This window comes from Lygodium microphyllum, chromosome 7 (assembly GCF_053477565.2).
Source record: "Lygodium microphyllum isolate KBCC chromosome 7, Lygodium_microphyllum_v1.1.10, whole genome shotgun sequence".
Lineage (NCBI taxonomy): Eukaryota > Viridiplantae > Streptophyta > Polypodiopsida > Schizaeales > Lygodiaceae > Lygodium > Lygodium microphyllum.
Genome location: NC_141141.1, coordinates 22,257,084 through 22,271,212, shown reverse-complemented (window position 1 = coordinate 22,271,212; position 14,129 = coordinate 22,257,084). Strand labels below are relative to the sequence as shown.

At 36.7% G+C, this 14,129-nt stretch overlaps 1 protein-coding gene across 1 annotated transcript; it reads right to left on the bottom strand.

Moving 5' to 3' along the window:
* Positions 1-1,616: 1,616 nt before the first annotated feature.
* Positions 1,617-3,428, bottom strand: LOC148033262 (uncharacterized). The gene is made up of 3 exons (XM_087682249.1): positions 3,067-3,428; positions 2,774-2,838; positions 1,617-2,488 (listed from the first exon to the last, which is right to left on the bottom strand). Exons 1-3 carry the CDS (start codon positions 3,239-3,241, stop codon positions 2,069-2,071), a joined length of 660 nt encoding a protein of 219 aa, XP_087538375.1. The 5' UTR covers positions 3,242-3,428; the 3' UTR covers positions 1,617-2,068.
* Positions 3,429-14,129: the final 10,701 nt, after the last annotated feature.

The following is a 14,129-nucleotide window of genomic DNA, read 5'->3' as shown; positions in this document are numbered from 1 at the left end:
CTTCCATCTAACAAAATTGTTATCATTAGTCTTGTAAATTGCTACAAAAGTGGCTACAAGCCAGCTTAGTAGCTTAGGTCTTATTCTATTATATTTGAAATAACATGTATATATAATACTAAAATTTGATGGGACTTTACCAACATTGTAAGAGAGTAGAGCAAAAGATTTGAAACAAGTTTTAAGTGGAAATTCATTTTCTATAAAAATTAGATTCTCAAAAGTATATGAAAATTGGTCAAAACATCGCTTACCAATGCTATTTGGAGCTCTTTAAAAAGTTGAAATTTTTTGTCTAATTCCAAAACTCTTAATGAAGTACATATTAAATATATCAAAGTATTTTTAATGAAAGTTTTAGCTCGATAAATTTTTTTTGAGGTGGTTTTGATTAAAAATGCTTTAAAAAATTTATTTATTGAGACAATGATCTTAAATATGGACATAAAAATATACACTTCCTAGCTTGTTTTGATCCTTTTCATTTTTTTTCTACTATTTTGTGTTGATCACAGTTTTCTAAAACCCTTTCTTCTTAATCTTTCTCATTGATGAGAAACAATTTTTTTTGGAAAGGGTCCAAATTGCCACAAAAGTGGCCTTTTTGCTACAAGAGTAGTGTTAATGCCCCATAAAATCTCGATATCATATGCGCATGCTATTGTAATATAGTAGAATGGATCCTAAGCCACATGAATGGCTTGTAGGCCAATGTTGTGATGATTGATAACAAGAACTTTATAAACTCACATGGTGAGTATATTTGTAGTTTTCACGCATCCCATGGAAAAGAATGTGAAAAAATTGATTGATGGCTGTTGTGACTCTATAGAAAGGTTAATTAGGATGATGTAATTTTACTTTCTACCTATTGTAATGCCAAGAGTGCATTATAGAAGAAAATAGGAAGTCAGATAGGGCCTTCTAATTACACCCCAAGTTGGAGATGGAATCAATTAAGCCTCACAGAGGGTAGTGAGGATGATAGAGATCTAGAGAAGTGCATTCACACATATATATGTATGTGTGGGCACACACACTTGCATGCAGCCACACGTGCCTACACGTGTGTATGTAGATATAGATATAGATATATATATATATATATATAAATATGCCTACCAGCCTTCAAAAGGACCATTGCAAGGAAGTCGCGTTTGTTAGCCTAATTAGATTCAGTGGACAAATGCATGCATGACACGTTTTCAGAAAGGCAAGAAGAGACGTCGACACCACGTATGGCAGGCGGATAGTAAGTGAGGCGAGATGCGAGAGGTAAAAACATCGCTATTCATCTGATCGTATTTAGAAAGGAAGGTGGGAGGGGGGCGGGGGGGTTCATGGGTGGTGATACTAAGGAACAGCAAGGACGACTGTAGTCTTGTTTTGGACGGCAAACAGGCAGTACCTCTTTTGGCGTGCAAGATTGGTTCATCACCTCGGTTTTTGAGAGAGAGAGAGAGAGAGAGAGAAAGCGAGTGTGTGTCGTATATACATCAGATACTTGTGTGCATATATAATATCTATATATACACACACATATCTATAGAATATAGATATAATACCTCATATATATATATATATATATATATATATATATATGTATGTATTGCGCATATACAGCTACCTGCATGCTGCATACACACCTATCTGCGCCCTGCATGTCTACATACCAGCTGGACTTCAAAACAACATTGCATTCAGACGCTATCCTCCACTTCTTTATCAGCCTCCATGGAGGTTGTATTTCCAAACCCAAAAACTTAACGCAACCCAATACAGTACAAAACCTTCTTTTCTACCTCGAAAACAGCTCTTTTTGTACAGCAATTCCATCCTGGTACTACTACGATCAGTGGCTACTAATCAGGCCCATCAGCAATTCATCGGCCTGGTACTGTATCATCAGTGGCTGCTAATCAGTGCCCATCATCATGCATACAAGGGAAGGGGTTTGCCACACCACCATCAATAACAAATGTAGCAGCTCTCTCTATAGAATGATTGCAGTTATTTCTTGTCACAACTGTTGATATAATAATCTGTGAAGGAGAAAAGATTCAGATGATCAAGGGTTGAAAAGCATGTTGCCACATCTGCATTTCCAATCCTCTGGCTTGTAGTTGGAGCTATACTGGTCAGTGTAGTTAGCTTGGGGATGAGTGAGCTGATCATTGGGATTAGGGTTACGGTTAGGAGTATTGGTGATGGGGTGCTGCTGATGAGCACTGGTGTGATTAGGGGAGGAAGGGCCTCTGTCATGTGTGGGTGTGGCAGGCACTTGGACTGCTTGACAGGGCCTGCATTTGTTGCATTTGCTCTCACACTTTGGTGGCCTTGAACCTGGCTGGAAGTAGCTCTCCACACCATCCTGATCATCGCCGTCATCATTCGGCACTACATGCTGCTGACTTGATCTCATGACTTGCCTTGGCTCAGTTGATGATGATGATAATCTCCCTGACTTGTATCCTCTAAGCTTGTGCAGCTGCAGCAGTTAGTTATTCTTGCTGTTAGAACAATATCATGCACATTATAATCAGATCCCTCAAAATCAGAACCGATTTTCTGGCTAATCACAAGCCTTCACTACAATCAGGAGTGGAACATCATTTATCAGAGGAGTACTGCTAACAATGCCCTTTTCTGCTTGATGAATTTTAAAGAGGAGTGGTGAATTGCTAACTAGTTAATCAATGTTACTCATACAAGAAGGCAATGATTGAATCAGCTAATGCTTGTGTATTGCAGCTACCCCTTTGGTTCATCTTACCTGACTTGAGCTGACAACCGCCTCATTTCCGGATTTTGTCTGAAAGAGCCGAGAATTTCTTGTCTCTGTTTGCAGCCATAAAACAAGAACGGAAAATTATGACCATGTGCAATAGTATCTGGTTCTAGTTTCCTAATTGCTCACAATCAGCTAATTATAGAGGATAGGATTTTGAATACAGAATCTAGTCTCTGTGAGAGAGAGAGCGAGATTTAAATACTACAAGGAGCAGTACTTCAGCAAGCAATGGACATCGGATTGATTCAGTAATGCGTCTTCTTGTCTTAGCTCACCTTTCACTGGATTTGGTGTAGAGAATACGTGGTCAGCAGCTAGCTGTGTGGACGCTAGCATCTGCAGTGACAAAGCTATGGTGCAGAGATGCTGCAGAGAAGAGATGTGCAAGAAGCGGCCGGAACTTCTCTCGTGTCTCTTTCTTGAAAGTCTAGCAGCAAGTCTGAGTAGCATGCTATATTGAAGGTGATGAGAGCTGGTCTAATTAGGCGGAGAGAGAATGAATCTAGTCTTATATGTGGTTGATAGTTCACTGCTTAAGGGTAAAAGAAGATGAGAGTCAATGTCATACTGCAAGCTGGAATTTTGCTCAGTATGAAATGAGGCGAGGACTGATCTACTGCAAGAAGAAGAAGAAGAAGAAGAAGAAGAAGAAGAAAGGCTCTGATATACAATTTCAGCTTGATATGGGTGATGATTGTGATGATGATGATGATGATGATGATGATGATGATGATGCAGTCATGTGAGTGTGGGACTGCTTCTCTTTAATATTTAATTCGGCATGTCATGCAGCTGCAGGTGATGAGTGTGCATGTTAGACGTGCGTGTGTAAGGGGGGGAGAGAGCTTTGATGAGTGGATGATGAGCTAGAGACACAAGAATCATCTGCGTCACACCCTGTCTGTTATAGTCAACTCCTTTTCACAAGTGCCTGCGTGTCTGTGAGAGAGAGAGAGAGTGCACACTATGGATGGAGTACTCCACCACCATCACCTGGTTCTGTCTCCCTCTTGCTTTGGGACTTGGTCCAAGCAAGCAAGTCCACTCCTTAGCTCTGGCTCTTCCCACATGTGTCATTCATCAGGTGACTTTAGGTCCAGATAAGGCAACAAGTATTAATATCATTCAAATTGTCTCCATCATCTTTCCCAACGATGTGTGAATGCTATTGAGCTACTCATCACCTTTGGCTTCTCTCATATCCACATTAGCTTGTATTCTCTGTTAGCCATGCACACATCTCATTCTAGAAGGCTATTCTACCTCTAAACATCTCATTTAGGAACTATTCGAGCCACTCCACACTCTAAATGTCTCATTTATGAACTATTGGAGCCACTCCAAGCTCTCAATTATAGTGCTACCATTCTTTAATTTATTCCTACATGATGTGTGGAGCCACACCTGAGCATTGCCAATGTTGCTTTGTGCGAAGGTTGTATTGCATATGTGATATTGGTTTGCACTTGCATGCTGCTAGCTTATGAACCACCTACCATCGGCATGCTCTAAAAGCTTGAAGGGTGGGCACAATTCTTCATGTGCTCTTCCTTGATGGGTATATGGATTCCCCATATAGCATTTACATTCAAGGCATTGTTTCAAAACTCTACAACTAAGTGTATTTGAAGATCTATATAATGGGACTCCTTGTGTATTCCATCTAGAATGAATCACCCCTCTTGCATTAAACTGTCTACATTTGCCATTTACAAACCCTTTATGGATGATCTGTTATGCTAACTATAACTTTAAACAATTCATTTAACCCTTATTTTGAACCCACATGCTACCTTATATAGTTTTGATGTACAACACACCACCCCCTCCCCCAACCCCCTTTTTATTTAAAAAAATTGTTTGTGTGCTAGCATAGTGTCCAAGAGGAAGTGGTGGTGTATGCCTAGGTTAGTTGATTAACACCTCTAACTCCTAGTGGGTTGATTGTGCTTATATAGGCTACTCCACAATATCATAACTCCCTCTCCTCAATGTTATGTTGTTAGTATTTAATATCAAAATGTTAACTTTGATAATAACTTCTCTTGCAAAGATTCCTTAAACGTTTTCCTCTATTGCAAGAGTTGTCAATATTTTGAAAAGCAAATCCTTACAATGGAAGGACTTATTTGTCTATTGAATAGTGATGTATATTTGAATGTCTAAAACCATCAATGCTTGACTAGATCTACTCACACTTATTTAGATATGCTTGCATTAAAAGTTTATCCTTCTTAGGGGTGTACATAAAGATGCACATTTTGAAATTTCTAGTAATAATGTCATATATTTAGGAATACATTAATAGCATGTTGAAAAGATTTTAACAAAAATTGATAAGAAATCAAACCTCAATGTTATTGCTAGGGTATAGAGGACAAGGTACATTTGGGATTTCCAATTATTTGTCACACTCATCAAGATACTAGTACCATGTTTAGAAATCATTGATAAAAACTTATGTGAGACCAAGTCTTCTATTAATACACTTAATAGATGCCTCATTCATGCAATATATGTGTACCCAAAGACCACCTTTATTGACATGTGTACCTTACTTTGAAGGATTCATTGAGGGCTACTTGTGTAAAGGACAAAAATGCTTTATTAGGACATTCCTTGTGGCTTAGATATATTCATTAGGTAAAATTATTACAAAATGAATCCAAAGCTACATGATATGAAAAAAGATTCTTAATGAAAAAATGGGGCTATTTATTTCCTTAAGAATATTTTAGAGGATTTGAGTGAGCTCCAAGCCCTTTTTTGGAATGATTTTTGAAAGAAAATACCCTAGTTTGAGATTGTTTGCAGCATCCACATGAGCTAGACAAAACATTTTATTCTAGCTAGTGTTATTATCAAAAGCTTAAGGTTCTAAAGGTAGTTAGTTAGGTCAACCCAAACAATAGTTAATATAGAGCATCTACTCATCAATGAAAAAGGGTAACTACAATTCTAAATTCCAAATGTATTATTGACAAATCAAATGACCAATCCATGATTACCAAACACGATGATTCAAACTTCTTTGTTCCCTTATTACCTTTCAATGAAGAAGATAAACTTTGTAAGGTCAATAAAAGATATTTAACTCTATGTGAAGGCTACAACATAAATAATTCACCTTTCTTTAAATATATATTCTTTGCCTAACTTATGCCATAAGAATGTTTCTACTTACCAGCCATTTGCAATAGAGCTTCTAATTAGTACCAATTTCTCCAATTCTTCTATGAGAGTGTATTCAACAATGGTGGGAAGAAAATGCAATCAAAAGAAAAATTTGAATTTGTGACACAATCTACATGCATGCATATATGTATATATATGCATGGATGCACATGTACATATATGTATGTGTACATACATACATACTAATATACATACAAACAAGAGAGAAGGTAAGGTACATAAGGTAGTGAGAAAAAAAGAGGGGTAGAGGGAGGTAGAGGAGGATAAAGGGATGTAGATAGATGAACATGTCAAGTGGGTAGAAGTAGAGGCATATGCCTATAAACTATTATTTGTACAATGTCAAATCATTCGATATATTATCACTCTCTTCTCATAAAAATTAAAAGGCATCACATTTATATAGCGCTCTTTGGCCAAAATGCAACTCTCATGAGAGAATCTAATGAGACCTCAAACAAAGGGTAATGACATTCTCTTATTCTTGACTACTCAAAAACCTCACTGAAGCTTCTCTTATGATCACCAAACCAACTTTTTGCTAGGAAGAAATTTTACAATATAGGAAGCCTTGAGTCCTTCCATTTAATAAAGAAATGCTTGATATACCATATGTGCCATAAACTCTTTCAATGGAAAGAATGGTTCAAATGATATTATGTCCCACTTAAAATACCACTTAGGGATCCTTCCAATTTTCTATTCTCAAGGATATGCAAGCTTAGGGTGTGATGGCATGCTTGAACAGATGCATTGTAAATTAGGATATAAGTAATGCAAAATACAAGTCATATGAAGACACAATGAGGATAAATTTCTATTTTCTTAATTGTTCTCCCATTGGCAAAGGTCCCAAAGAAGTTTGCATGAGAACACATTCACTTGTGTGTGTCATTACAAGATATTTTCAAAGCATTATAGCATATAAAGGAGATTTATTAAGTATCTCATGCCCAACATTCATCATCTTAAGTATGACCATTGCAATACTTGGTAGAATATAGCAATAGAATCCTTGAGCATAGAATAGATTGAAATGAATCAAAATAAAATGAATGGAAATATATAATCTCTAAAGATTTAAAAAACTACAAAGGGATGTAAAGAGTGGGAAAACAATGTAGAAATTAACATTTTTTCTTGCAAAAAAATAAGAAAAATATTAACTACACTAGCTTAGTATAAAGGGTGTAAGAGACTTAATTTTTCACTATTCTAAATAATACAAGTCTCTTTCATCTTCATTTGCTTATACTCAGCTCCCATGGCTTCCATGGTTTCTTTCTTTCACTTCTTCTTGTCTTTTTCTCACTTTCTCTAGTCTTTCTCTCTCTTCTCTACAATATTCTCTCACCTTTGCACTCTCTTTTTCTCTCCTTTTTTCCCCTTTCTCTTCTTAGTTCACTCTCTGATAAGTGACATTCGAGCTTAAATATTTGATTCATTTTCATGTCCACTTTCACCTATTGCATTTCAAAAAATCTATTTCACTTTTGGTACAGTGGTACATGCTTTGACAAGCCTTGACAATGACTAGCAAGATCTCCACAATAGTAGACAAGCTTTATTCAAGGTTTACATAAGAAGCTTTGGATATATCTAGAGGAAGGAGGACCAAAATGATAGGTCATCACCAACTTTCAAGAAAAATTTAGAGGTATTTTGTGTAAAAGAGACTCAGAAGAGTCAAGAGTTTTAACTGCAATTTCTTTTTTGAGAGAGCTTAATTTACTTCATTTTCTTCAAGTTACCATGGATTCTTGGAGCTCTTTTCTCTCATATCTTCTTCCATCAATCTTTAAATCCTAGTCAGGGGTATCCTAGACTTTGTTTCAAGCTCCTCTTCCTCAAATCTCCAACTAGTAGTCTTTGTGATGTACTTCAAGAATGAACAATGATCAAGCTCATGTGGTCCTCCAACAAGATTAACCTTCATTTGACTTCTCTTCTTCATCTTTATTCTCACTAAAATTCTCATAATAGGGTAGGAATGTGTTGAGAGATATTTGAATAGAAGAGAATGAAGAATAAAGAAGAAGAAGAAGGATTGTGCACCAACTCTCTTGCTTGCCTCCCTTGAGTTGTGCATCTACATGGATTCTTTTCACTTGGTATTAGCACAAAAGTAAAGAATCAGATTGCGGAGTATATCAAGTGAGGCTTACATCAAGTGCAAACTTGCCACTCTGGTGCACAGATCGATCGTTGTATGCACGCATAGTGAGCGTCAGAAGGTCCCCAAGAACAAAAGAACTCTACTTTTTGCACATAAATCAATGTAAAAGCTTGCATGACATGAACAAGAGACCAATTGGGTGCAATCTCCCCCCATGCCTTGTGTGAGCGCACCACAAAGCATGTATTTCATATATTAATCATCTTTAAGCTCAAATAATAGCCCAAATTACAAAATAGCACGCTTTAGCTTTTGAGTTTGCTTTTGTGCCAAATAGAATTAAAGCTAATGGGCGCCCAAGAAGTCAGGCGTGTAACCCAAACACAATGTCCATTACAAATATCTAAATCGTGAGCCCATGCGCATACAAAAATAATAAATAAATATCAAGCGCTTTGATAAATAAGCGCGACAAAATATAGGCGCCATGCCTAAGGTATGCGCCCATCAAAATATTAACGATACACTTGAATACACGCTATCCTCCAATGCTTTCCACTGCCGCCATTGCTATCTCTACACATCAACTGAAGCATTCACAATCGTTAGTAAAATAATACAATCAAACCGACAAAAGTGAATACCTAGCAATCTTCAGCTACATAAATAAATTGGTTAGAAATCAATCCTAACCTTAATTTATCACGAGTGCGCACTCTAAACTCATAAACGTTTATTAATTAAATATGCATTTTGCGGAATCACCCGCTATGGAATCACCCATGTACACATAAAATTAACAAAATGCTAAAAAAGGATAGGCATCCCCATCGACTTCTCGCACAAAGAATCCACTTTGTGTATGAGCCCCAGTAATGAAATCTTACGGAATCCACCGTAAAACCTCACGGAATCCACTGTGGCACAGAATCCACCGTGGAATATGCCTCCTGGCATCAGACCCCCGAGGTGGGATAGCAATTGACCTCAATTGCTATTAGCTCAATGTGGAGCTAACAAAGTGGGGAAAGCATTTAAGTCTCTACCGTGTATCCATTGGGCCTCTTCAACAGGATGGTTTTTAAACTTGACCAAATATCTAGAATATCTACAGCCAGTTCTAGTAATCATAAAGTCAGTATCTATAATAGTTTCATGTTCAAGGATTTCAGTGTCATCATCTAGTAAAGGAGAGTTTTCATAGACAGGGTGTATAGGTAATTAGCCTCTAAAGGGTCGTAATAAACTAATATGAAAGGTGTTGTGGATTTTCCAATGTTGTGGTAGTTCTAGTTTAAATGCATTGTCATTGATTTTGTATATGATCTTGGATGGTCCATAGAATCTAGGTGCTAATTTGACTACTGGGTGTTTATCTACACTTTGTAATCTACGTTTTTCTATGCGTAACCAAACATAATCATCAACTTTAAAATTCATAGCCTATCTTTTCTTATTTGCTTGTTTTGTATATGATTGCTGGGCTTTGGCAATCATATCTTTAACTTCATAAAAAATAGTGGCATGCATTTTAGCAATATCATCAGCAATCTGAATTTTATTTGATAATGATGCAACAGGTGTAGACAATCTATATCCATAAATAACTTCAAATGGTGCTTTCTTTGTAGCTGTGTGTGGTGTATTATTATATGCAAACTGAAGTAAATGTGGATATGTATCCCATATGTGTGGTTTTGAAATAGTGTAAGCACGTAAAAGATCTAAAATAGTACTGTTAGTAGCTTCTGTTTGACCGTTTGTTTCAGGATGAAATGCAGATGAAAAATCAATCTTTGTTCTTAAGTTAGCAAACAAAGTTTAATGACATCTCCTTAGTCAACCTCAAATATCTGACCGACACATTAAATGGGTAGCTTTTATTCAAAGTTTTCATCCCCTTATACAATATCAACCAGGAAAAGAGAATGTTTATAATTTGAGTTTATGATTCCATTACTTTGTTCTTAAGTTAGCAAACAAAGATATTTGAGGTTGACTCAGATCCCATTAAGTAATGTTTCCATTGACGTAAGGCTTGTACTACAGCTAGTAATTCCTTATCATATGTAGAATATTTAAGTTTAGATGGTTTAAGTTTACAGCTAGAGTAGGCTATGGGATGATTATCTTGCATAAGGACGGCTCCTATTCCAGATCCACTAGCATCAGTAACTACTAAAAAGAATGGTCTATTGAAATCAGGTAGTTATAATACAGGAGCATGGGTTAAAGCATGTTTCAATAAATCAAAAGATTTTTGTTGATTATTAGACCAATTATAAACAATACCCTTCTTTAAAATTTTAGTCAAAGGTAATGCAAGTAATGAGAAATTTCGTACAAACTTTCTGTAAAAGCTAGCAAGTCTTAGAAAAGAATGTAACTCATGCATATTTTTGGGTATGGGCCAATTTAAAATTGCTTCTATATTTTTAGGGTCAACCTTAATACCTTCTGATGAAACAATATGTCCTAGATATTCAATTTCTGTTTGAAAGAATTCACTCTTTTCTAGATTAGCATACAATTGATTGTCTTTTAACAACTTGAAAACTAAAGATAGATGTTCATAATGCTCATTCTCATTTTTACTGAATACTAATATATCATCAAAGAATACTATAACACAATGCTGATATTTTAGAAATATGCGATTCATCATACGACTAAATGTGGCTGGTGCATTAGTTAGACCGAAAGGCATAACTAGAAATTCATAGTGTCCAAATTGTGTTCTAAATGCAGTTTTGAATATATCAAATTTATCCAATCTTACTTGATGATAATCAAATTTAAGATCTATCTTACTGAATATGGCAGATCCTTGTAGTTTATCCATAAGATCATCTACCCTAGGTATTGGATATCTATTCTTAATAGTAATTTTATTTAGGGCATGATAATCAATGCACATGAGATAAGTATTATTATTCTTCTTTATTAATAAAACAGGTGCACCAAATGGAGAACTACAGGTGCTTTACATGGTGGTTGTGTTCCAGGAATTAAATCTATTTTGTGATCTTCAGGTCGTGAAGGTGTAGTCCAGGTGGTAAATCATCAGCAAAACAATCTTGAAATTGGGCAAGAAATTATGTATGCCTAGGATGCATTTGTTTTTCTTTAGCTTGAAGTTCATTCACCCATATTAAATAAGATTTGCTACTTTTACGTAATGCACGTTTAGCCTGAGTATGAGTAACCAGTGAAAAATTATTAAAAGCGTGCATACCATGCAATGTGATTTGTTTTCCTTGAAAATAAATTTTAATTGAATGCGTAGAATAATCTATGTCAGGATTATACTGATGACGCCAAGGCATTCCTAAGATAATGTCACTAGACTGCAAAGGTAAAACTAGGAAATTTCTTCGTTCAGTATATTCACCAATTTTAATTTCTAAGTTATGCACCTCTTGTGTTCCATTATATCTTGTGCCTAGGAATGCAACTTTAATGCGATAATGTGTAGAAACAGTTTGTAATTTCAATTCTTTAACTAACTTTGCAGAAATAAAGTCATGTGTGCTACCATCATCATGTAAAATAGTATTTTCTTTACCATGCACAAAACATTTCATTGTTAACAAAGAATGTGGAGTTGGCATACCTGGCAAAGTATTCGAAGTAGTACCAATGTCGTCATCATCTTCTGTAAAGTTAGGCATTTCCTCACGTTCTTCTTCTTCCATTGCGCCAAGATAATTGATATGGATAGGTGGCTTTTTCGATTGACAATTGGCTGCTAGATGTCTAGGTTGATGGCATTTGTAACAAACTATAGGTTTGGCTTTAGATATATTGTTGGTAATGGCAGGAAGTTTAGGAATGTTGGGATTTGGCTGTGAAGATGGCTTAGGGTTTGGATTGATATTTGATGGCAAAGCAAGTGGATTGATATTTGATGGCAAAGCAGGTGGATTGATATTTGATGGCAAAGCAGGTGGTCATGTCCAAGACTTACGGAATGAAGATGGAAGAAAAAGACTTTGATTAAATCTTCGAAAATTTGAATTGAATTGTTTGGAACCCTAGTTACCATTAGTTTGAAATTGTTGTGGTCGCTTGTCTCTTCTGCGAGTCTTTCCATCTCAAGATCCATTGAAAGTACGAAATTTGAAGTTTCTTTTACTTGTCTTTGTTTCTTTGCGAATAGATTGGGCTTTAAGTGTCGCATCGATGGTACGTCGTATAAGATCTTCAGGTTGCGATCCATCTTTGTCAGTGGTAGATCGTTGCAAAAAATTCCATCATTGGTTCGGGTAAATCACCTTCAGCCATAAAATCATCCATGTTTTGTTCAGTCATCCTGTAAAATCCAAAAGACCTCACACTCTCGAAATTTGATTAGTAGAATGAGCATAGCTCAAAGACGGGTATGCAAGGCTTGCATATTTTTGTTTGGCTTTTGTAGTCTTTGTCCTTTGCGTTTGCGGTATTCGTTGTCTTCGTAGAAACTGCATATGACCTTCTGCGTTTGCTGAAACTGGTTCAGCAAGTCTACAGGTGTGAACAGAGTCTACCAGAGAGCAATAGACTAGTTCGTAGGCTTCTGCGTGTGAACTGCCCTTTTGAGAGTGGTTGGAGTAAGTCTTTATTGACTTCTGGGGCTTGCAGGATTAAGGAGGCTTGGTGGACTTGAGGAACTTAAGAGCTTAAGGCTCTTACTGATCAGTCGTGGATTTTTAGGACATGAATATATGTCCTCGGCCATTTTGACGCCGCCCAGTTGATGCCACTGCCGCCGTTCGTCAGTTTCGTGGACTGAAGCTTTTATAAGCTTCTTATAAAGCTTACTATTAAGCTTATTAACTTTTAAGATAAAGCTTTTAAGCTTTTAAGCTATGGAGGTTACTGTTTGAAGACTACTTGATGTAGGAGTTATCCACGTGGTCCTTCACCTCCATAGGCTGGTCCTTCGCGATTAGAGAGTGGAGAAGGGGGTTCTTGACCGCCACAAACACATTGGTATTGACCGTTTCTGACGAAACTGTCTGTAGAGCTTGATCATTCCAGGAGCTCCGCCTTCGCGCAAGATGGTTAGCAATTGGAAGCTCTCGATCTCAGCTTCGCTCTGATACCACTGGTGCACAGATCGATCGTCGTATGCATGCGTAGTGAGCGTTAGAAGGTCCTCAAGAACAAAAGAACTCTACTTTTTGCACACAAATCAATGTAAAAAGCTTGCATGACATGAATAAGAGACCAATTGGGTGCAATCTCCCCCCATGCCTTGTGTGAGCGCTCCATAAAGCATGAATTTCATATATTAATCATCTTCAAGCTCAAATAATAGCCCAAATTACAAAATAGCACGCTTTAGCTTTTGAGTTTGCTTTTGTGCCAAATAGAATTAAAGCTAATGGGTGCCTAAGAAGTCAAGCGTACCCAAACAGAATGTCCAATATAAATATCTAAATCATGCACCCATGCGCATACAAAAATAATAAATAAATATCAAGCACTTTGATAAATAAGCACGATAAAATATAGGCGACATGCCTAAGGTATGCGCCCATCAAAATATTAACGATAAATTTGAATACACACTATCCTCCAATGCTTTCCACTGCCACCGCTGCTATCTCTACACATCAACTGAAGCATTCACAATCGTTAGTAAAATAATATAATTAAACCGACAAAAGTGAATACCTAGCAGTCTTTAGCTACATAAATAAATTGGTTAGAAATCAATCCTAACCTTAATTTATCACGAGTGTGCACTCTAAACTCATAAACGTTTATTAATTAAATATGTATTTTGCAGAATCACCCGCTATGGAATCACCCATGTACACATAAAATTAACAAAACGCCCGAAAAGGATAGGCGTCCCCATCGACTTCTCGCACAAAGAATCCACTTTGTGTATGAGCCCCGATAATAAAATCTTACGGAATCCACCGTAAAACCTCACAGAATCCATCGTGGCACGGAATCCACCGTGGAATATACCTCCTGGCATCATACTCACAACTAAACTAGGTATAAATCTTCAACTTATTTTCCCAAAACATATAC

Excerpts from the sequence above, each read along its gene's own strand:
- LOC148033262 (XM_087682249.1), bottom strand. The coding sequence starts at position 3,241 with ATGCTACTCAGACTTGCTGCTAGACTTTCAAGAAAGAGACACGAGAGA. Across the intron at positions 2,839-3,066 it reads TACACCAAATCCAGTGAAAG|AGACAAGAAATTCTCGGCTC; the intron begins GTGAGCTAAGAC and ends GGCTGCAAACAG. Across the intron at positions 2,489-2,773 it reads CGGTTGTCAGCTCAAGTCAG|CTGCACAAGCTTAGAGGATA; the intron begins GTAAGATGAACC and ends TAACTGCTGCAG.